Raw genomic sequence first — 21,446 nt, 5'->3', positions numbered from 1 at the left:
TATTTTCGCCAAATGTGGTGATAATGTTTTGCGGTTACATCCTTCCTGGCTTTGATCAGGATAGGGATGACTTCATCCGGAATGCCTTTTTTCCTTCAGGATCCGGCGTTCAACCGCCATGCCGTCAAACGCAGCCGCGGTAAGTCTTGAAACAGACAGGGTCCTTGCTGGAGCAGGTCCCTTCTTAGACGTAGAGGCCACGGATCCTCCGTGAGCATCTCTTGAAGTTCCGGTTACCAAGTCCTTCTTGGCCAATCCGGAGCCACGAATATAGTGCTTACTCCTCTCCATCTTATCAATCTCAGTACCTTGGGTATGAGAGGCAGAGGAGGGAACACATACACTGACTGGTACCCCCACAGTGTTACCAGAGCGTCTACAGCTATTGCCTGAGGGTCCCTTGACCTGGCGCAATACCTGTCGAGTTTTTCCCAACGGTTTATAATCATGTGGAAGACTTCTGGGTGAAGTCCCCACTCTCCCGGGTGGAGGTCGTGCTGAGGAAGTCTGCTTCCCAGTTGTCCACTCCCGGAATGAATACTGCTGACAGTGCTATCACCTGATTTTCCGCCCAGCGAAGAATCCTTGCAGCTTCTGCCATTGCCCTCCTGCTTCTTGTGCCACCCTGTCTGTTTACGTGGGTGACTGCCGTGATGTTGTCCGACTGGATCAACACCGGCTGACCTTGAAGCAGAGGTCTTGCTAAGCTTAGAGCATTGTAAATGGCCCTTAGCTTCAGGATATTTATGTGAAGTGATGTCTCCAGGCTTGACCATAAGCCCTGGATATTCCTTCCCTGTGTGACTGCTCCCCAGCCTCGCAGGCTGGCATCCGTGGTCACCAGGACCCAGTCCTGAATGCCGAATCTGCGGCCCTCTAGAAGATGAGCACTCTGCAACCACCACAGGAGGGACACCCTTGTCCTTGGTGACAGGGTTATCCGCTGATGCATCTGAAGATGCGACCCGGACCATTTGTCCAGCAGGTCCCACTGGAAAGTTCTTGCGTGGAATCTAACAAATGGGATTGCTTCGTAGGAAGCCACCATTTTACCCAGAACCCTTGTGCATTGATGCACTGAGACTTGGCTCGGTTTTAGGAGGTTCCTGACTAGCTCGGATAACTCCCTGGCTTTCTCCTCCGGGAGAAACACCCTTTTCTGGACTGTGTCCAGGATCATCCCTAGGAACAGAAGACAAGTCGTCGGAACCAACTGCGATTTTGGAATATTGAGAATCCAATCGTGCTGCCGCAACACTACCTGAGATAGTGCTACACCGACCTCCAACTGTTCCCTGGATCTTACCCTTATCAGGGAATCGTCCAAGTAAGGGATAACTAAAATTCCCTTCCTTCGAAGGAATATCATCATTTCGGCCATTACCTTGGTAAAGACCCGGGGTGCCGTGGACCATCCATACGGCAGCGTCTGAACTGATAGTGACAGTTCTGTACCATAAACCTGAGGTACCCTTGATGAGAAGGGTAAATTTTGACATGAAGGTAAGCATCCTTGATGTCCCGAGACATCATGTAGTCCCCTTCTTCCAGGTTCGCAATCACTGCTCTGAGTGACTCAATCTTGAATTTGAACCTCTGTATGTAAGTGTTCAAAGATTTTAGATTTAGAATCGGTCTCACCGAGCCGTCCGGCTTCGGTACCACAACAGTGTGGAATAATACCCCGTTCCCTGTTGCAGGAGGGGTACCTTGATTATCACCTACTGGGAATACAGCTTGTGAATGGCTTCCAAAACTGTCTCCCTGTCAGAAGGAGACATCGGTAAAGCCGACTTTAGGAAACGGCGAGGGGGAGACGTCTCGAATTCTAATTTGTACCCCTGAGATATCACCTGAAGGATCCAGGGGTCTACTTGCGAGTGAGCCCACTGCGCGCTGAAATTCATTGAGACGGGCCCCCCACCGTGCCTGATTCTGCTTGTAAAGCCCCAGCGTCATACTGAGGGCTTGGCAGAGGCGGGAGAGGGTTTCTGTTCCTGGGAACTGGCTGTGCAGCCTTTTTCCTCTCCCTCTGTCACGGGGCAGAAATGAGGAACCTTTTGCCCGCTTGTCCACGAAAAGACTGCGCCTGATAATACGGCGTCTTCTCATGTTGAGAGGCGACCTGGGGTACAAACGTGGATTTCCCAGTTGTTGCCGTGGCCACCAGGTCTGAAAGACCTACCCCAAATAACTCCTCCCTTTAATAAGGCAATACTTCCAAATGCCGTTTGGAATACGCATCACCTGACCACTGACGTGTCCATAACCTTCTACTGGTAGAAATGGACAACGCACTTAGACTTGATGCCAGTCGGCAAATATTCCGCTGTGCATCACGCATATATAGAAATGCATCTTTTAAATGCTCTATAGGCAAAAATATACTGTCCCTATCTAGGGTATCAATATTTTTAGTCAGGGAATCCGACCACGCCAACCCAGCACATCCAGGCTGAGGCGATTGCTGGTCGCAGTATAACACCAGTATGTGTGTAAATACATTTTAGGATACCCTCCTGCTTTCTATCAGCAGGATCCTTAAGGGCGGCCATCTCAGGAGAGGGTAGAGCCCTTGTCCTTACAAGCGTGTGAGCGCTTTATCCACCCTAGGGGGTGTTTCCCAACGCACCCTAACCTCTGGCGGGAAAGGATATAATGCCAATAACATTTTAGAAATTATCAGTTGTTATCGGGGGAAAACCACGCATCATCACACACCTCATTTAATTTCTCAGATTCAGGAAAACTACAGGTAGTTTTTCCTCACCGAACATAATACCCCTTTTTGGTGGTACTCGTATTATCAGAAATGTGTAAAACATTTTTCATTGCCTCAATCCTGTAACGTGTGGCCCTACTGGAAGTCACATTTGTCTCTTCACCGTCGACACTGGAGTCAGTATCCGTGTCGGCGTCTATATCTGCCATCTGAGGTAACGGGCGCTTTAGAGCCCCTGAGGGCCTATGAGACGTCTGGACAGGCACAAGCTGAGTAGCCGGCTGTCTCATGTCAACCACTGTCTTTTATACAGAGCTGACACTGTCACGTAATTCCTTCCAACAGTTCATCCACTCAGGTGTCGACCCCCTAGGGGGTGACATCACTATTACAGGCAATCTGCTCCGTCTCCACATCATTTTTCTCCTCATACATGTCGACACAAACGTACCGACATATAGCACACACACAGGGAATGCTCTGATAGAGGACAGGACCCCACTAGCCCTTTGGGGAGACAGAGGGAGAGTTTGCCAGCACACGCCAGAGCGCTATATATATATACAGGGATAACCTTATATAAGTGTTTTTCCCCTTATAGCTGCTGTATCTTTAATACTGCGCGTAATTAGTGCCCCCCCTCTCTTTTTTAACCCTTTCTGTAGTGTAGTGACTGCAGGGGAGAGACAGGGAGCTTCCCTCCAACTGAGCTGTGAGGGAAAATGGCGCCAGTGTGCTGAGGAGATAGGCTCCGCCCCCTTCTCGGCGGCCTTATCTCCCGTTTTTCTATGTATTCTGGCAGGGGTTAAATGCATCCATATAGCCCAGGAGCTATATGTGATGCATTTTTTTGCCATCCAAGGTGTTTTTTATTGCGTCTCAGGGCGCCCCCCCCCAGCGCTCTGCACCCTCAGTGACCGGAGTGTGAAGTGTGCTGAGAGCAATGGCGCACAGCTGCAGTGCTGTGCGCTACCTTGTTGAAGACAGGACGTCTTCTGCCGCCGATTTTCCGGACCTCTTCTGCCTTCTGGCTCTGTAAGGGGGCCGGCGGCGCGGCTCTGGGACCCATCCAGGCTGGGCCTGTGATCGTCCCTCTGGAGCTAATGTCCAGTAGCCTAAGAAGCCCAATCCACTCTGCACGCAGGTGAGTTCGCTTCTTCTCCCCTTAGTCCCTCGATGCAGTGAGCCTGTTGCCAGCAGGTCTCACTGAAAATAAAAAACCTAAACTAAAACTTTCACTAAGAAGCTCAGGAGAGCCCCTAGTGTGCACCCTTCTTGTTCGGGCACAAAGATCTAACTGAGGCTTGGAGGAGGGTCATAGGGGGAGGAGCCAGTGCACACCAGATAGTCCTAAAGCTTTCTTTAGATGTGCCCAGTCTCCTGCGGAGCCGCTATTCCCCATGGTCCTTACGGAGTCCCCAGCATCCACTTAGGACGTTAGAGAAAAGCAGGTTGTGTGTGTTCAGGTAAGTACAGGGTATAAGATGCTGACACTAAGTAAATGTCCTATATGTGATAGGTTACCTGTACCGATCTTTGTAAACCAGGAGGAGGCGGAGCTCAGGTTGATGGTCTCAAACTGTACAACTTGATTTGGGTCTACACCTTTGCTGACGGCTACACACACCATGGGGTATTCCTGCTCCGGGATTACCAGCATTTCAAATACTTTCAGTGGACTTGGAAGGGGGAAGTCAAAGTGCTGAAAGACAAGAAAATGAAGTTTAAAGAGACAAGCTAAACGGACATGTGGATCACCGTAACAAAAATGCTCTTTGGTTATATATATTTTGACAAACACTGGGGAAAGTGCCCCAATAGGGACTTGGGGAGGCTATGCCACTGGGGATCTATTACCACTAAAGGGTTGGGGGTATTGCCACTGGGGATCTGTTGCCACTAAGGGGTTGGGGATATTGCCGATGGGGATCTATTACCACTAACGGGTTGAGGGTATTGCCACTGGGGATCTATTGCCATTCTATAGATATGTTTACACTAGAAAAAAGGCGTCTAAGAAGAGACATGATCAATATCTTCAAATACATCAAGAGACAATACAAGGAACTTTCAGGCAATTTACTTATCGTGAGACCTACTGTATACACAGAACACGAAGTCACCCTCTAAGATTAGAGGAGAGGAAGTTTAACACCAAGCATAGGAAAGGGTTCTTCACAGTGCGGGCAGAAAGATTATGGAACTCTCTGCCAGAGAAGGTTGTAATGTTGGACTCAATCGATGGATTTAAGAAAGGGGTGGATAAATTCTTAGCCAAAAACAGCATCCAAGGATATAATATGTAATAATGACGTAATACAGTATATGCCCCTATTGCAAAAGTACCTACCCCCTTCCCAGTGTCTCAATAGTAACATAGTACTTGATGTGCAATTGTCTTTTTTTCAACCTCAACTACTATGTTACTATTGAGACACTGGGAAGGGGGTAGGTACTTTTGCAATAGGGGCCTATGGACATCGGGAAGGGCATATTCTTTTAAATAAAATATATATATATACATCTTTCTAAATTCAGTTACATTTAAATCAAAAAGGAACGTTTCTGAGCAGTTTAAAAATAAGATTTTAAACCTACCGGTAAATCTTTTTCTCCTAGTCCGTAGAGGATGCTGGGGACTCCGTAAGGACCATGGGGTATAGATGGGCTCCGCAGGAGACATGGGCACTTTAAAACCTTTAATGGGCGTGAACTGGCTCCTCCCTCTATGCCCCTCCTCCAGACTCCAGTTATAGGAACTGTGCCCAGAGGAGACGGACATTTCGAGGGAAAGGATTTTGTTAATCAAGGGTGAGACACATACCAGCTCACACCACAAACACACCGTACAACATGGTATATAAGTAAACCAGTTAACAGTATGAACAACAACAGAAAACAGCAACAGCCTGATTTCAACAGTAACACAACCTGTGTGTAATTTTATCAATAACTATGTACAATTATTGCACATTTCAGTCCGCACTGGGACAGGCGCCTAGCATCCTCTACGGACTAGGAGAAAAAGATTTACCGGTAGGTTTAAAATCTTATTTTCTCTTACGTCCTAGAGGATGCTGGGGACTCCGTAAGGACCATGGGGTTCATACCAAAGCTCCAGACCGGGCAGGAGAGTGCGGATGACTCTGCAGCACAGACTGAGCAAACATGAGGTCCTCATCAGCCAGGGTATCAAACGTATAGAATTTGTTTTTCTAATACGAGCCGTTCTGGCTACATAGATTTTTAAAGCCCTGACCACATCAAGGGACTTGGAATCCTCCAAGACATTCGTAGCCACCGGCACCACAATAGGTTGGTTCATGTGAAACGACGAAACCACCTTGGGTAGAAATTGAGGACGAGTTCTCAATTCCACTCTATCTACATGGAAAATCAGATAGGGTCTCTTGTGAGACAAAGCCGCCAATTCTGACACCCGCCTTGCCGAAGCCAAGGCCAATAACATGACCACTTTCCAAGTGAGAAATTTCAAGTCAACAGTTTGAAGAGGTTCAAACCAATGTGATTTAAGGAACTGTAACACCACGTTAAGGTCCCACGGTGCCACTGGCGGCACAAAAGGAGGTTAGATGTGTAGTACTCCCTTCACAAAAGTCTGCACTTCTGGAAGAGAAGCCAATTCCTTCTGAAAGAATATTGATAAGGCCGAAATCTGCACCTTAATGGAGCCTAACTTCAGGCCCATATCCACTCCTGTCTGTAGAAAATGGAGAAAACGACCCAGCTGGAAATCCTCCGTAGGAGCATTCTTGGATTCACACCAAGACACATACTTCCTCCAGATACGGTGATAGTGCTTTGCCGTTACCTCCTTCCTAGCTTTAAGTAGAGTAGGGATGACTTCGCCTGGAATACCTTTCCTAGCTAGGATCTGGTGTTCAACCGCCATGCCGTCAAACGTAATCGCGGTAAGTCCTGGAACACAAACGGCCCCTGTTGTAACAGGTCCTCTCTGAAAGGAAGAGGCCAAGGATCTTCTGTGAGCATTTCCTGAAGATCTGGATACCAGGCCCTTCGAGGCCAATCTGGAACAATGAGTATCGTCTTAACTTTTGTTCTTCTTATGATTCTCAATATTTTTGAGATGAGTTGAAGCGGAGGGAACACATACACCGCCTGATACACCCATGGTGTTACCAGCGCGTCCACCGCTATCGCCTGAGGGCCCCTTGACCTTGAACAATACGTCCGAAGCTTCTTGTTGAGGCGTGACGCCATCATGTCTATTTGAGGGAGTCCCCAGCAACTTGTCACTTCTGCAAAGACCTGTTGATGAAGTCCCCACTCTCCTGGATGGTGTCTGCTGAGGAAGTCTGCTTCCCAGTTGTCCACTCCCGGAATGAATACTGCTGACAGGGCGCTCACGTGATTTTCCGCCCAGCGAAGAATCCTGGTGGCCTCTGCCATTGCTGTTCCGCCTTGTCGGTTTACATGCGCCACGGCTGTGACGTTGTCTGACTGGATCAGAACCGGTAGGTTGCGAAGAAGGTGCTCCGCCTGCCTCAGGCCGTTGTACATGGCCCTTAATTCCAGCACATTTATGTGCAGACAAGCCTCCTGGCTTGACCATATTCCCTGAAAGTTTATTCCCTGTGTGACCGCTCCCCATCCTCGGAGGCTCGCGTCCGTGGTCCCGAGAACCCAATCCTGAATTCCGAACCTGCGACCCTCTAGAAGGTGAGCCCCCTGGAACCACCACAGGAGAGAGATCCTGGCCCTGGGGGACAGGCATATCAACCGATGCATTTGGAGATGGGACCCTGACCACTTGTTCAGTAGGTCCCACTGAAAAGCTCTTGCATGAAACCTGCCAAACGGAATGGCCTCGTAGGCCGCCACCATCTTTCCCAACACTCGAGTGCATTGATGAATCGATACTCTTTTTGGTTTTAGCAGAGCTTTGACCATGTTCTGGATTTCCTGAGCTTTTTCCACTGGAAAAAGAACCCTCTGTTTTTCTGTATCCAGAATCATGGCCAAGAACGACAGCCGAGTTGTTGGAACCAACTGCGACTTTTGCAAATTTAGAAGCCAGCCGTGTTGTCGTAGCACCTTCAGAGAGAGCTCCACATTTTTCAGTAATTGTTCTCTTGATCTCGCTTTTAACAGGAGATCGTCCAAGTACGGGATAATTGTGACACCCTGCTTGCGCAGGAGCACCATCATTTCTGCCATTACCTTGGTGAAAATTCTCTGGGCCGTGGAAAGCCCAAACGGCAACGTCTGAAATTGGTAATGACAATCCTGCACAGCGAATCTCAGGAATTCCTGATGAGGAGGGTCTATAGGGACATGAAGGTATGCATCCTTTATGTCCAGTGAGACCACAAACTCCCCCCTTCCAGACTGGAGATCACCGCTCGGAGAGATTCCATCTTGAATTTGAATCTCCTCAAATACAGGTTTAGGGATTTTAGGTTTAGATTCGGTCTGACAGAGCCGTCCGGCTTCGGGACCACGAATAGAGTTGAATAAAACCCCTTCTCCTGTTGTAACCGGGGAACCATGATAATCACTTGCTGTTGACACAGCTTTTGTATTGCCGCTGCAACTATTGTTCTCTCTGGGAGAGAAGCTGGTAAGGCCGATTTGAAAAATCGGTGTGGAGGCACGTCTTCGAACTCCAGTTTGTACCCTTGGGTCACAATTCCTAGCACCCAGGGATCCAGGTCTGACTGAACCCAGACCTGGCTGAAGAGCCGAAGACGTGCCCCCACCGGTGCGGACTCCCGCAGGGGAGCCCCGGCGTCATGCGGTGGATTTGGCAGAAGCCGGAGAGGACTTTTGCTCCTGGGAACTAGCCGTAGCTGGTGTTCTTTTCCCTTTCCCTCTGGCGAGGAAAGACGATCCACACCCCTTTCTGAATTTATGAGACCGAAAGGACTGCATCTGGTACTGAGGCATTTTCTTTTGCTGTGGGGGAACAAAAGGCAAAAAAGAAGACTTACCAGCGGTAGCTGTGGAAATCAGGTCCGCGAGGCCATCCCCAAACAACACTTCACCTTTGTAAGGCAGAGCCCCATTAAAGTCTCTTGGAGTCAGCATCACCAGTCCATTGACGGGTCCACAGCGACCTCCTAGCTGAAATTTCCATTGCATTGGCCCTTGATCCCAAGAGGCCAATATCCCTCGCAGCCTCCCTTAGGTATAACGCTGCGTCTTTTATGTGACCCAAAGTTAACAGAACAGTATCCCTGTCGAGGGTGTCCATGTCAGATGACAAGTTATCTGCCCAAGCTGCAATAGCGCTACTCACCCATGCCGACGCAACTGCCGGTCTGAGGAGGGCTCCCGTAGTCGCATAAATTGATTTTAAAGTGGTTTCCTGCTTGCGGTCCGCAGGATCCTTTAGTGTCGCCGTGTTCGGGGACGGTAGGGCCACTTTTTTGGATAACCGCGTCAAGGCTTTATCCACCGAGGGAGAGGATTCCCACCGTAACCTGTCCTGTGAGGGAAAAGGATACGCCATAATAATTCTCTTGGGAACCTGCAGCCTCTTGTCTGGAGTTTCCCAAGCCTTTTCAAATAGAGCGTTCAGTTCATGAGATGGGGAAACGTTACCTCATGTTTCTTCTCTTTAAACATACAGACCCTTGTGTCAGGGACAGAAGGGTCCTCTGTGATATGTAATACATCCCTTATTGCTACAATCATGTACTGAATACTCTTGGCCACCCGTGGGTGTAATCTCGCCTCATCATAGTCGACACTGGAGTCGGAATCCGTGTCGGTATCAGTGTCTGCTATCTGGGTAAAGGGACGTTTCTGTGACCCTGATGGGTTCTGAGACACATCAATATCCATGGATTGACTCCATGCTTGATTCTGAGACTCAGCTTTGTCCAATCTTTTATGCAATAAAGCCACACTTGCATTCAAAACACTCCACGTCTACCCAATCAGCAGTCGGCGGTGCCGACGCAGTCACTATCACATTTTGCTCCTCTTCCTCCCTCGAATAGCCTTCCGCCTCAGACATGTCGACACACACGTACTGACACCCCCACACACACTGAATTACAGGGGACTGACCCACAAGGAGATCCTTTGGAGAGACAGAGAGGAAGTTTTCCAGCTCACACCCAACGCCGCCACAGTCTGAAATATAACAATACCCCAGATCTGTATAGCGCGTTTTATATATAATATACATATATATATATATATATATCAAATCAGCACCAAATATTGTGCCCCCCCCTCGTTTTGCACCCTGTTACTTGTAGATATCAGGGCAGGGTCCGGGAGCAGCGTCTCTGCAGCCAAGCTGTGGAGAAAAATGGCGCTGGTTAGAGCTGAGGGACGAAGCCCCGCCCCCTCGACGGCGGGCTTCGGTCCCGCTAATATTTATACTGGCGGGGGTCTTAAATACCCTGCAATGCAGTGCATATAGCTCGCCAGTCGTTTTTATGAGGTAATTTTTGCTGCCCAGGGCGCCACCCCTGCGCCCTTGCAGTGCCTCGTGTGTGTGCGGGAGCAAAGGCGCGCAGCGCAACCGCTGCGCGGTACCTTCCGAAGCACTGATGTCTTCTGCCGCCTGTGAAGTCTTCTTTCTTCCTATACTCACCCGGCTTCTATCTTCCGGCTCTGTGAGGAGGACGGCGGCGCGGCTCCGGGAACGAACAGCTAGACGACACCAGTGTTCAGACCCTCTGGAGCTAATGGTGTACAGTAGCCTAAGAAGCAGAGCCCATCAGTCCAGGAAAGTGGGTCTGCTTCTCTCCCCTCAGTCCCACGAAGCAGGGAGTCTGTTGCCAGCAGTGCTCCCTGAACATAAAAAACCTAACAAAGTCTATTTTCAAGAGAAACTCGGTAGAGCTCCCCTAGTGTGTGACCAGTCTTCTCTGGGCACAGGATCTAACTGGAGTCTGGAGGAGGGGCAGAGGGAGGAGCCAGTTCACGCCCAGTAAAGGTCTTAATGTGCCCATGTCTCCTGCGGAGCCCGTCTATACCCCATGGTCCTTACGGAGTCCCCAGCATCCTCTAGGACGTAAGAGAAAAAAGCAAAATTAAGTGGTTAATATGATCCTCTTATAAATCTGATACTGGACATAATCATCTTAGTAGATTCATGCAGTAACATTGCAGACATTGCTTGTTTCATGGCAACTAATGTGACATTATATGTGATGACAGAATGGCAGGTACAGTACGCAAGAGAAGAAGAATACAAACCCGTATTAACATGAACTTCTGCATGGGCTCATACCACTGCAACAGTACTATGCCCGACGGCAGCGCCCCGCACAGATACTTATGTCCCGTGTACGGGTTCCTTACTGTATTGAGAGACATAAGACCATGCATTAACAAGGGCCCGGGCTCAGATTACAATTACACTGCAGTAAGAAAGGACGAGTCAGTGCAGATTACAGAATGCTGGGTGGACAGAACCAATCCGCTTCTATCATATTTTTCTAGCAGAATTTAGGAAATGAAAAGCAAACATCAGACTGGTTCATTTGTACAACACTACACAACACTGTTCGTTTCCTGTGCACAGTCTCGCCAAGGAGTTTCTTATATCTGTTACGTGAATGGCGCTGGCATTTGTAATTTATCACTTAGCAGTTTGCTACCCTTTCACTACCATTAAATGAAGAGCATCTGGTTGCTTTACGTGCCTTTTATCGGGATCCGGGTGACCGTTATTAGGTCAACATGCATTAGGTTGACATTGTCAAAACGTTGACGTGACAATGGCCGACACATCAAAAGGTCGACATGAGGATTTAAAAAAAATTCCTTTTCATATTTTACCATCCACGTGGACTCCAATTGGGAATGCTAACCTGTGCCAAGCAAAACAAAGCGAGGCACCTTGCCATGCGAGGAGACGCGGTACACTTATTGGGGTTCCACATGCTACTACGGAGAAAATTACACCAAAAAGAACTCATGTCAAGCTTTTCATGCGCCGACCTTTTCCGTGTTGACCTTTTGTCAATGTCAACATTTTGGGCATGACCTAGGCACTGTCGACATCGTATACCACACCCCCTTTTATCGTACGTAAAAAGATTGCAAAATATATGGCTCTCCACCGCCCACTTTCCAGCGTCAGGATATGGGGTACTCACCAATACAGCACTTGTGGCAGCCCTTTGTGTCTGGGATCTTTGTAGTGAGGGCAAACTTCCTGAAAGAGAGGATGGAACATGTAAAGGACCTTTCCATCCCAACAATCTTACTTTCTCATTACCTTTCAATCATTTTCTATTGAGATATACTGACATAGATCAGAAAGAGATGTTGCCATTAATACAAATACAATAATATATGTTACTTGCTTACAGTTCTAGATCAATATGCAATAATCCCAATTACAAAATAACCCATTTATGCGGAAAAACGTCCACACACACACTAAAACCGACGTCAAAATAATGAACCTTGGTTATATAAAGTGTACAGTCTGCTCCCAGCTGTCACACGTCTGGTTACCTGGGTAATATTCTATCTGGGAAGCGGTGTGTCTGGATATGAGATGCTAGGCCGAGCTTTTTGGCGTGTTCAAACAGACCTATTAGATTGTGTGAATAGAGTTGTAGGGTTTTGCCTGTAAATTGAAAATAAAAAAATAGAACTCTATGAGATGTTCCATTTCAAAACGAGAACCTTCATTAAAAAGTTCAAAACCTAAACCGTATATATAGTTACCTTCTACAAATCGGGTCAGTTTGTGTTTCACGATCATATAAAAAAAAAGAAGAAGAAGAAATGTGATCAGAAATAACCTGTAGGTTCATTTTAGATACATGCAGTCTATGCAATATATATTGAAACAAAGACAACTACATTTTATGTCTCTCAATGCGTATAAAAGCAAAACTAATCTGTGTTACACCATTATCTATCATTATACTCTCAGTGGTCAGACCGAAGTTTATAGGGTTACCAGTGTCCACCCACAAGTGCAGGAAGGCAGGCGTTAAATTATCTGGGAAACAGGCTTTACAAAAGGTGCCTGGGCGCTGGCAGTCGGGTGCTATTGGCAGATGCACAGTGGCAGCTGTGTGGTGTGCAGACACTGCTATACAGAATAGTGCGGCCTAGCACACAAGAGGGTCACCTCCACGTTGCCAAGTACAGAGAAGCTGACCTTTAACAGTGCGGGAGAGAGGCCAGAGAGAACTGTTCTCAGTGCATTTATTAGCTTCTGCTGTCTTCATTGTCGTGTGTAAATGTCACATCCCACTGGAGCCATGCCATCTACCAACCAGCGCTGCATCCTTTACTCCTGGCACATCACCAGTGCCCCCCCACAGTAACAGTACAACCCCTACACTGCCAGCCTAGTTCCTGTCTCATGCTGCTCCGCACCAACTCACGTAGTACACAAGGGTCGGGATCACATTATAGACCTTGATAGAGACAAACTACATTAGAACGACTGATGAAAATAACTAGCTGTAGAACACATTTGAAGGGACTATAAGAAATTAAAACAAACTGGTCAGGATCAATCACACAGCGGTTAGGGATGCTTAAAAACAAGGTAAAATGATCCTAATATTCCATACTATGCAGAGCCTGCAGATCTGGCCAGCATAAGTAACACACTTTGCAGGCATCTATAAACTACAGAGAACAAATATTAGAGCTTAATAGACAAAGGGCCCTGATTCTGAGCCCGATGCAGGGATGGCCATGTGTGCAGCTGTGTGTCTGATGTGCAAGGACTGAAATGCCCACTTTCAGCATCGTTAGACGCTACCATCATGCTTGGCGCATCTTTACACACCACCATCGGTTGCACCATCGAAACAAGTACCTCACCCTATGCTACTTGGAGATTCTCTAAGTACGACCTCCAATGTGAGCCTTTAAGCGTCTTCATAGGCAACCAGTTCAGCGTCAGGCCCATGACACGCAGCATCTACGTACGCCTAAATAGCCAGCCCAGAAACACCCAATACAGATCCAATCAATTTCTCCGTGCATGCGCCTGAAATCGCGACTGCAAGACAATGGGGATGCATGCGCAGTAAAAGTTAGAAAATCACACAGCTACATCCAACATCTTGTAGGGCCAAGAAGAGACTGAAAGAAGTTGCACGGCACAGCAATATTACGCGGAGTACTCACCTGACAAGGACATGAGTGTATTATTAATAATGTACAGCCACGTGCACTTCCGAGGAAACAGCTACAAGACAAAGGGATAACGGGGGTTATGCCGCAATCACACACTCAGATATAGTAAGATAGCCGCATGCTTGTTATATATTACTGCGCTACCTGCTCCATTGTAGTTTCATGCAGTTCATTCAGATTCAAGGTGTAAATTCCATCCTCGGTGCCAAAGATGATGTACTGGTCTGATAAGGAAAATTTTTTCATTTATTAGACTGCAAATTCAGTCTGTGTCAGACGTTACAGCTACAAGCGGTAATGTCTCACTAACTACATGTACAGTCCCTGGTATTCTACAACCGCAAGCTGCATACTTTAACATGACCACACTCCTTTCACTGGAACAGCCCATCCGAATAGAAATAATTCATGGAGGTTCCGTCATCAGTGACGGGATTTATCAGACATTTATTCTGCAGAATCCATAGTACTGAACAATTTTTCCTGGTGTCCCCTGTGGACCCCCAATGGAACCAGAAGAAGAAGTGTAATGTGCAACAATTTAATAGATCCAAATGTTCATGCTACAGTACTTGCTAGGATATAGGGGGGAAGGGGTGGGGGGGGTATGCAATTAGCACTGATTATTTCGGAGCTAATGAATTCGTCCCACTGAGTATTCAATTAGAGACGGTTTCGTCCGTTTTGAAGGCATTGTCGTCAATGCCTTTTCCCTTTTCTTTTTTTTTTTTACGTGAAAAGGCATTGGTGAAAAAATTCCTTAAAACCTGCAAAAAAATGGCCCGCGTTTTCTACGGAAAACACGTGGATTCGCCACTCAGCATGTTTTCCGCCCTTCCTGCATTTTTTGCCCAAGCAAAAATCCAGCCCTGCTGTTGCATAGAGCAAATCTTTATTTGCCCTAAAAATAGCTAAAAAGCTAGGCGGAAAAAAAAACGGAGCTAACTGCATTCCCCTTACTCTCCTCCAATTCATCCAGTCTTAGAAGAACTATTAAAATATGTAAAAACAACCTTTTAATTGCGTACACAAGTTAAATTCAACCAGATGGTGCTGGGAGCAGAACGCAGATAAAAAGTAGGGATTACTGATCCCTATGAATGTTACTCATTTCACCCACTTTTATGTTTGTTACAGTATTTTTCTAGAATACTGTAGACAGATGGGATCAAATCCAGCAAACGGTGCTGGTTATCATGCAAGCGGGGCAGCTGTAACTTATGAGAAAATACCAGCAGCTTTCGCACAAAGCAGACAAATAGTGGGCAGTGTTACATGTACACTGTGATTTAGGGATAAACTAGCACACGCACTCTCCCAACTCTAAATCCCTCTGTGCATTTTAGACCCTCGTTCTTTTTAGCCATATTTACTCCAAACACTAAATCATCCCCACAGTACGTACTGCAGGGCGCCCCTTGACAACAGGGACAGGCAGTCTCAGAAGGCAGATTGCATGTTGGATCTGCAGTCTACGCTGAGCAAATATTTGGTTTGGCTCAGACAGCACCCCCCCGCCCCTCCCTAACCTGGCCCAATGGTACAGACTTGTAAACACCACTCTTCCCTAATACAAGACACAAAGAGGATGCCCAAATATTCTATATAAGATTTATAAGCATTGCCCCAAGCAAGCCTCCACAATGTGACCACCTGCTCCTTTCACTGTCTGGGCATGCCCACTAAGCTACCCGCTGCAGTTTCATGTGCCTATTCTACCTATTTGCTAAAATATCTGATCCACAGCACCCGGAATATTAATTACTTTTAGTATGTTTGCACATTTTATTTCTGTTTATAACCAAGTTACCAAATTAATGAAATCTATTTAACAAGTACTCTTTGTTTTTCTATTTATTATTTGTTGAACAGAAAACCACACCTGGCTAAAAAGAAAGCGTATAACAGCAATCTAACCAATGTTCAGGCTGCAGGTTTCTATTGGTGAGAAGAGAGCTGTTATTTTTCTTATATAGAATTATATTGTATAGTCTGCGTATAGTCAATCAATTATTACTGCTAGAACTGCCCTGTATACTAGTCTCCAAAGGTGTTTTTTGGATGTACAGCTACCTAGAAAATGGTAAAAAATAAATAGAATTTTTTTAATGTTACAGTACATGATATAATGTACATCTGTTTAATACCTTTGGTATCTGGATGTATCCAAGATGTGGCACAATTGATCTTCAAAGGACAGCCATCAAACACTTTGGAAAAACAGGCTCCCATCTAAACAAGAGACAAGAAGGCACCACCAGGGAGAGGTTAGGGTCAGGCACTAAGGGGGAAGGTTATGGTTAGGCTGCGGAAAGGGAGGTTTAGGGGGTAAGCAAGAGGGGGGGACAGTTTTACCTCCCACCTGTAGGGATGCAGGCATCGGTATTCTGACCGCCGGCATATCATACTGAATCCATTCACATACATGTATACACAAATGCTATACATACATATATACAAACAAAAAATGCACTTGTTGCACCAAATGGGTCCAATAGGTTTTTAAAACAAGGTTACGTGATTCAGTAAGTCACATAACAGGCCATATATCAAATAAAAACATATATCCTATATAATAAAGTTTAACAATGCTCCTCACCTCTATGAAGGGAATTCAAGTGGTTTGCATTCCAGCGGCCACTAGATGACACCCAACGGAGCGATACAAATGTTGGTTTGGTGCTGACATTACTACAGGTTGAGTATCCCATATCCAAATATCCGAAATACGGAATATTCCGAAATACAGACTTTTTTGAGTGAGATAGTGAAACTTTTGTTTTTTGATGGCTCAATGTACACAAACCTTGTTTAATACACAAAGTTATTAAAAATATTGTATTAAATGACCTTCAGGCTGTGTATATAAGGTGTATAAGAAACATAAATGAATTGTGTGAATGTACACACACTTTGTTTAATGCACAAAGTTATAAAAAATATTGGCTAAAATGACCTTCAGGCTGTGTGTATAAGGTGTATATGAAACATAAATACATTCTGTGCTTAGACTTGGGTCCCATCACCATGATATCTCATTATTGTATGCAATTATTCCAAAATACGGAAAAATCCCATAGCCAAAATACCTCTGGTCCCAAGCATTTTGGATAAGGGATACTCAACCTGTATTATGTTGTTCCGTCATTTTGACGGGCTGGTAACTAGTTATGTGTAAGAAACAAAGCAGTAAAACTACCAGACAATAGAGGTATGCCCTTTTAAAATAGTCTGGAATCATAACATCTTACTTTGTATCCAAAAGTCAATCCTCTATTATCAATGACTACTTTTGACCTACAATCTATAGGACAAGATACTGTATACGAGTTATATGAAACTACAGTTTCTCACTTGTGGAACGATCTTTCCTAATTAGTATCACTCAACAAGATATTGCTTCACTCTGGATAATTCAGTAACATTTCAACATTAGGACTGACACTTGGATACAAAGTAAGTGGGTGTGAATCAGACTATTTAAAAAGGACATACTAATGTCTTGTGGTTTACTGCTTTGTTTTTTCAGACACAAAGTGCAGGATGTAATGACGCCCGCGTTCAGCAGCCGTGTGAGATGCCGGCTGAACTTGGATGTTTTTTTAAAGGGACAATCATTTACAAGGCAAAACCATGCTTTGGAAGTGATTGCCCCTTTAAAAAAAATGTCCGACTTTGCCCGGCAACCCGCATGGCTGCCGAACGCGGGCGCCATTAAATCTGGCCCAATACGTTTTTTTTTTTTTTAATATTATTCTATGAGATATGTGACGTATTGAGTCAATTACGTTTATGTGAACAACCTATTTGGTGCAACCAGTGTTGTTTCTGTATGTATGTATGTTTGTATATATGTGTAATATATATATATATATATATATATACACATACATACATACATACACACACACACACACACACACACACACACACACACACACACACACATCCCTATACATAAAATATTCTCAAGTTGATTTTTCTTTTGGAGTTGTAAATGTCCCTTTTATTTATTTTTTTAAACAGTGGCAGGCAGGGCCATATTAACCTATGGCCGGGCCCTTAGGCTTTCAGGTATTTCGGGCCCCCTCCAGCACTGCTATTTTTCACCCCACTACAGCTGACATTTGGGAAGCAGAGCTTTTGCCATCATTCACACTTTCAGTATTCACACGGACACTGATACCCAGTTGACCTCTTCTCTCACAACGCAATCATTCTTCCTTTTATCTTTAAATATCGCTAGTGCGCTACTGGTCCATTGACACCAGACCCCCCCCCCCCCCCACACACACACTTTCCACTGTCTCAAAACAAACCTTCGCTGACTATGAGTGTGCCTTGCTATGGTGCAAAGTCTTTTTAACCATCGGAGCACTAAGGTGCAGGTAACAGTGGCTCAGAAAATAAGAATTTACTTACCGATAATTCTATTTCTCGTAGTCCGTAGTGGATGCTGGGAACTCCGTAAGGACCATGGGGAATAGCGGCTCCGCAGGAGACTGGGCACAAAAGTAAAAGCTTTATGACTAGCTGGTGTGCACTGGCTCCTCCCCCTATGACCCTCCTCCAAGCCTCAGTTAGGATACTGTGCCCGGACGAGCGTACACAATAAGGAAGGATTTTGAATCCCGGGTAAGACTCATACCAGCCACACCAATCACACCGTACAACCGGTGATCTGAACCCAGTTAACAGCATGATAACAGAGGAGCCTCTGAAAAGATGGCTCACAACAATAATAACCCGATTTTTGTAACAATAACTATGTACAAGTATTGCAGACAATCCGCACTTGGGATGGGCGCCCAGCACCCACTACGGACTACGAGAAATAGAATTATCGGTAAGTAAATTCTTATTTTCTCTGACGTCCTAGTGGATGCTGGGAACTCCGTAAGGACCATGGGGATTATACCAAAGCTCCCAAACGGGCGGGAGAGTGCGGATGACTCTGCAGCACCGAATGAGAGAACTCCAGGTCCTCCTCAGCCAGGGTATCAAATTTGTAGAATTTAGCAAACGTGTTTGCCCCTGACCAAGTAGCTGCTCGGCAAAGTTGTAAAGCCGAGACCCCTCGGGCAGCCGCCCAAGATGAGCCCACTTTCCTTGTGGAATGGGCTTTTACAGATTTTGGCTGTGGCAGGCCTGCCACAGAATATGCAAGCTGAATTGTACTACAAATCCAACGAGCAATAGTCTGCTTAGAAGCAGGAGCACCCAGCTTGTTGGGTGCATACAGGATAAACAGCGAGTCAGATTTTATGACTCCAGCCGTCCTGGAAACATATATTTTCAGGGCCCTGACTACGTCCAGCAACTTGGAGTCCTCCAAGTCCCTAGTAGCCGCAGGTACCACAATAGGCTGGTTCAAGTGAAACGCTGAAACCACCTTAGGGAGAAATTGAGGACGAGTCCTCAAGGGCTTTTATAGGATAAAGCCGCCAATTCTGAGACACGCCTGGCTGAAGCCAGGGCTAACAGCATTACCACTTTCCATGTGAGATATTTTAAGTCCACAGTGGTGAGTGGTTCAAACCAATGTGATTTTAGGAACCCCAAAACTACATTGAGATCCCAAGGTGCCACTGGAGGCACAAAAGGAGGCTGTATATGCAGTACCCCCTTGACAAACGTCTGAACTTCAGGAACTGAAGCCAGTTCTTTCTGGAAGAAAATCGACAGGGCCGAAATTTGAACCTTAATGGACCCTAATTTTAGGCCCATAGACAGTCCTGTTTGCAGGAAATGCAGGAAACGACCCAGTTGAAATTCCTCTGTAGGGGCCTTCCTGGCCTCACACCACGCAACATATTTACGCCAAATACGGTGATAATGTTGCACGGTTACATCCTTCCTGGCTTTGATCAGGGTAGGGATGACTTCATCCGGAATGCCTTTTTCCTTCAGGATCCGGCGTTCAACCGCCATGCCGTCAAACGCAGCCGCGGTAAGTCTTGGAACAGACAGGGTCCCTGCTGGAGCAGGTCCTTTCTTAGAGGTAGAGGCCACGGGTCCTCCGTGAGCATCTCTTGAAGGTCCGGGTACCAAGTCCTTCTTGGCCAATCCGGAGCCACGAGTAAAGTGCTTGTCCACCGTTGGTTTTTCCCAACGGTTCACAATCATGTGGAAGACTTCTGGGTGAAGTCCCCACTCCCCCGGGTGGAGGTCGTGTCTGCTGAGGAAGTCTGCTTCCCAGTTGTCCACTCCCGGAATGAACACTGCTGACAGTGCTATCACATGATTTTCCGCCCAGCGAAGAATCCTTGCAACTTCTGCCATTGCCCTCCTGCTTCTTGTGCCGCCCTGTCTGTTTACGTGGGCGACTGCCGTGATGTTGTCCGATTGGATCAACACCGGCTGACCCTGAAGCAGAGGCCTTGCTTGACTTAGGGCATTGTAAATGGCCCTTAGTTCCAGGATATTTATGTGAAATGACGTTTCCATGCTTGACCACAAGCCCTGGAAATTTCTTCCCTGTGTGACTGCTCCCCAGCCTCTCAGGCTGGCATCCGTGGTCACCAGGGACCCAGTCCTGAATGCCGAATCTGCGGCCCTCTAGAAGATGAGCACTCTGCAACCACCACAGGAGAGACACCCTTGTCCTTGGAGACAGGGTTATCCGCTGATGCATCTGAAGATGCGATCCGGACCATTTGTCCAGCAGATCCCACTGAAAAGTTCTTGCGTGGAATCTGCCGAATGGAATCGCTTCGTAAGAAGCCACCATTTTTCCCAGGACCCTTGTGCATTGATGCACTGACACTTGGCCTGGTTTTAGGAGGTTCCTGACTAGCTCGGATAACTCCCTGGCTTTCTCCTCCGGGAGAAACACCTTTTTCTGGACTGTGTCCAGAATCATCCCTAGGAACAGCAGACGTGTCGTCGGAATCAGCTGCGATTTTGGAATATTTAGAATCCACCCGTGCTGTCATAGTACTACTTGAGATAGTGCTACTCCGACCTCTAACTGTTCCCTGGACCTTGCCCTTATCAGGAGATCGTCCAAGTAAGGGATAATTAAGACGCCTTTTCTTCGAAGAAGAATCATCATTTCGGCCATTACCTTGGTAAAGACCCGGGGTGCCGTGGACAATCCAAACGGCAGCGTCTGAAACGGATAGTGACAGTTCTGTACCACAAACCTGAGGTACCCTTGGTGAGAAGGGCAAATTGGGACATGGAGGTAAGCATCCTTGATGTCCAGAGACACCATATAGTCCCCTTCTTCCAGGTTCGCTATCACTGCTCTGAGTGACTCCATCTTGAATTTGAACCTTTGTATGTAAGTGTTCAAGGATTTCAGATTTAAAATAGGTCTCACCGAGCCGTCCGGCTTCGGTACCACAAACAGCGTGGAATAATACCCCTTTCCCTGTTGTAGGAGGGGTACCTTGATTATCACCTGCTGGGAATACAGCTTGTGAATGGCTTCCAATACCGCCTCCCTGTCGGAGGGAGACGTTGGTAAAGCAGACTTCAGGAACCGGCGAGGGGGAGACGTCTCGAATTCCAATTTGTACCCCTGAGATACTACCTGCAGGATCCAGGGGTCCACTTGCGAGTGAGCCCACTGCGCGCTGAAATTCTTGAGACGACCCCC

General features: G+C 46.6%; 1 protein-coding gene across 1 annotated transcript in view; it reads right to left on the bottom strand.

Annotated features, from left to right (window-relative positions):
- MAP4K5 (mitogen-activated protein kinase kinase kinase kinase 5) overlaps window positions 1–21,446 on the bottom strand; it is a 206,834-nt gene that overhangs the window by 13,969 nt on the left and 171,419 nt on the right. Inside the window, exons 20-27 of the mRNA XM_063947557.1 lie at window positions 15,991–16,075; window positions 13,988–14,067; window positions 13,835–13,895; window positions 12,407–12,409; window positions 12,191–12,305; window positions 11,827–11,885; window positions 10,922–11,025; window positions 4,247–4,424 (exon numbers count right to left, since the gene is read on the bottom strand). Of these exons, the coding sequence (XP_063803627.1) occupies window positions 4,247–4,424; window positions 10,922–11,025; window positions 11,827–11,885; window positions 12,191–12,305; window positions 12,407–12,409; window positions 13,835–13,895; window positions 13,988–14,067; window positions 15,991–16,075 (685 nt within the window). The remainder of the gene's footprint in view (window positions 1–4,246; window positions 4,425–10,921; window positions 11,026–11,826; window positions 11,886–12,190; window positions 12,306–12,406; window positions 12,410–13,834; window positions 13,896–13,987; window positions 14,068–15,990; window positions 16,076–21,446) is intronic.

Source organism: Pseudophryne corroboree, chromosome 12 (genome assembly GCF_028390025.1).
Source record: "Pseudophryne corroboree isolate aPseCor3 chromosome 12, aPseCor3.hap2, whole genome shotgun sequence".
NCBI lineage: Eukaryota > Metazoa > Chordata > Amphibia > Anura > Myobatrachidae > Pseudophryne > Pseudophryne corroboree.
The sequence above is the reverse complement of the archived record's forward strand: the minus strand, read 5'-3'. Positions and strand labels throughout refer to the sequence as shown.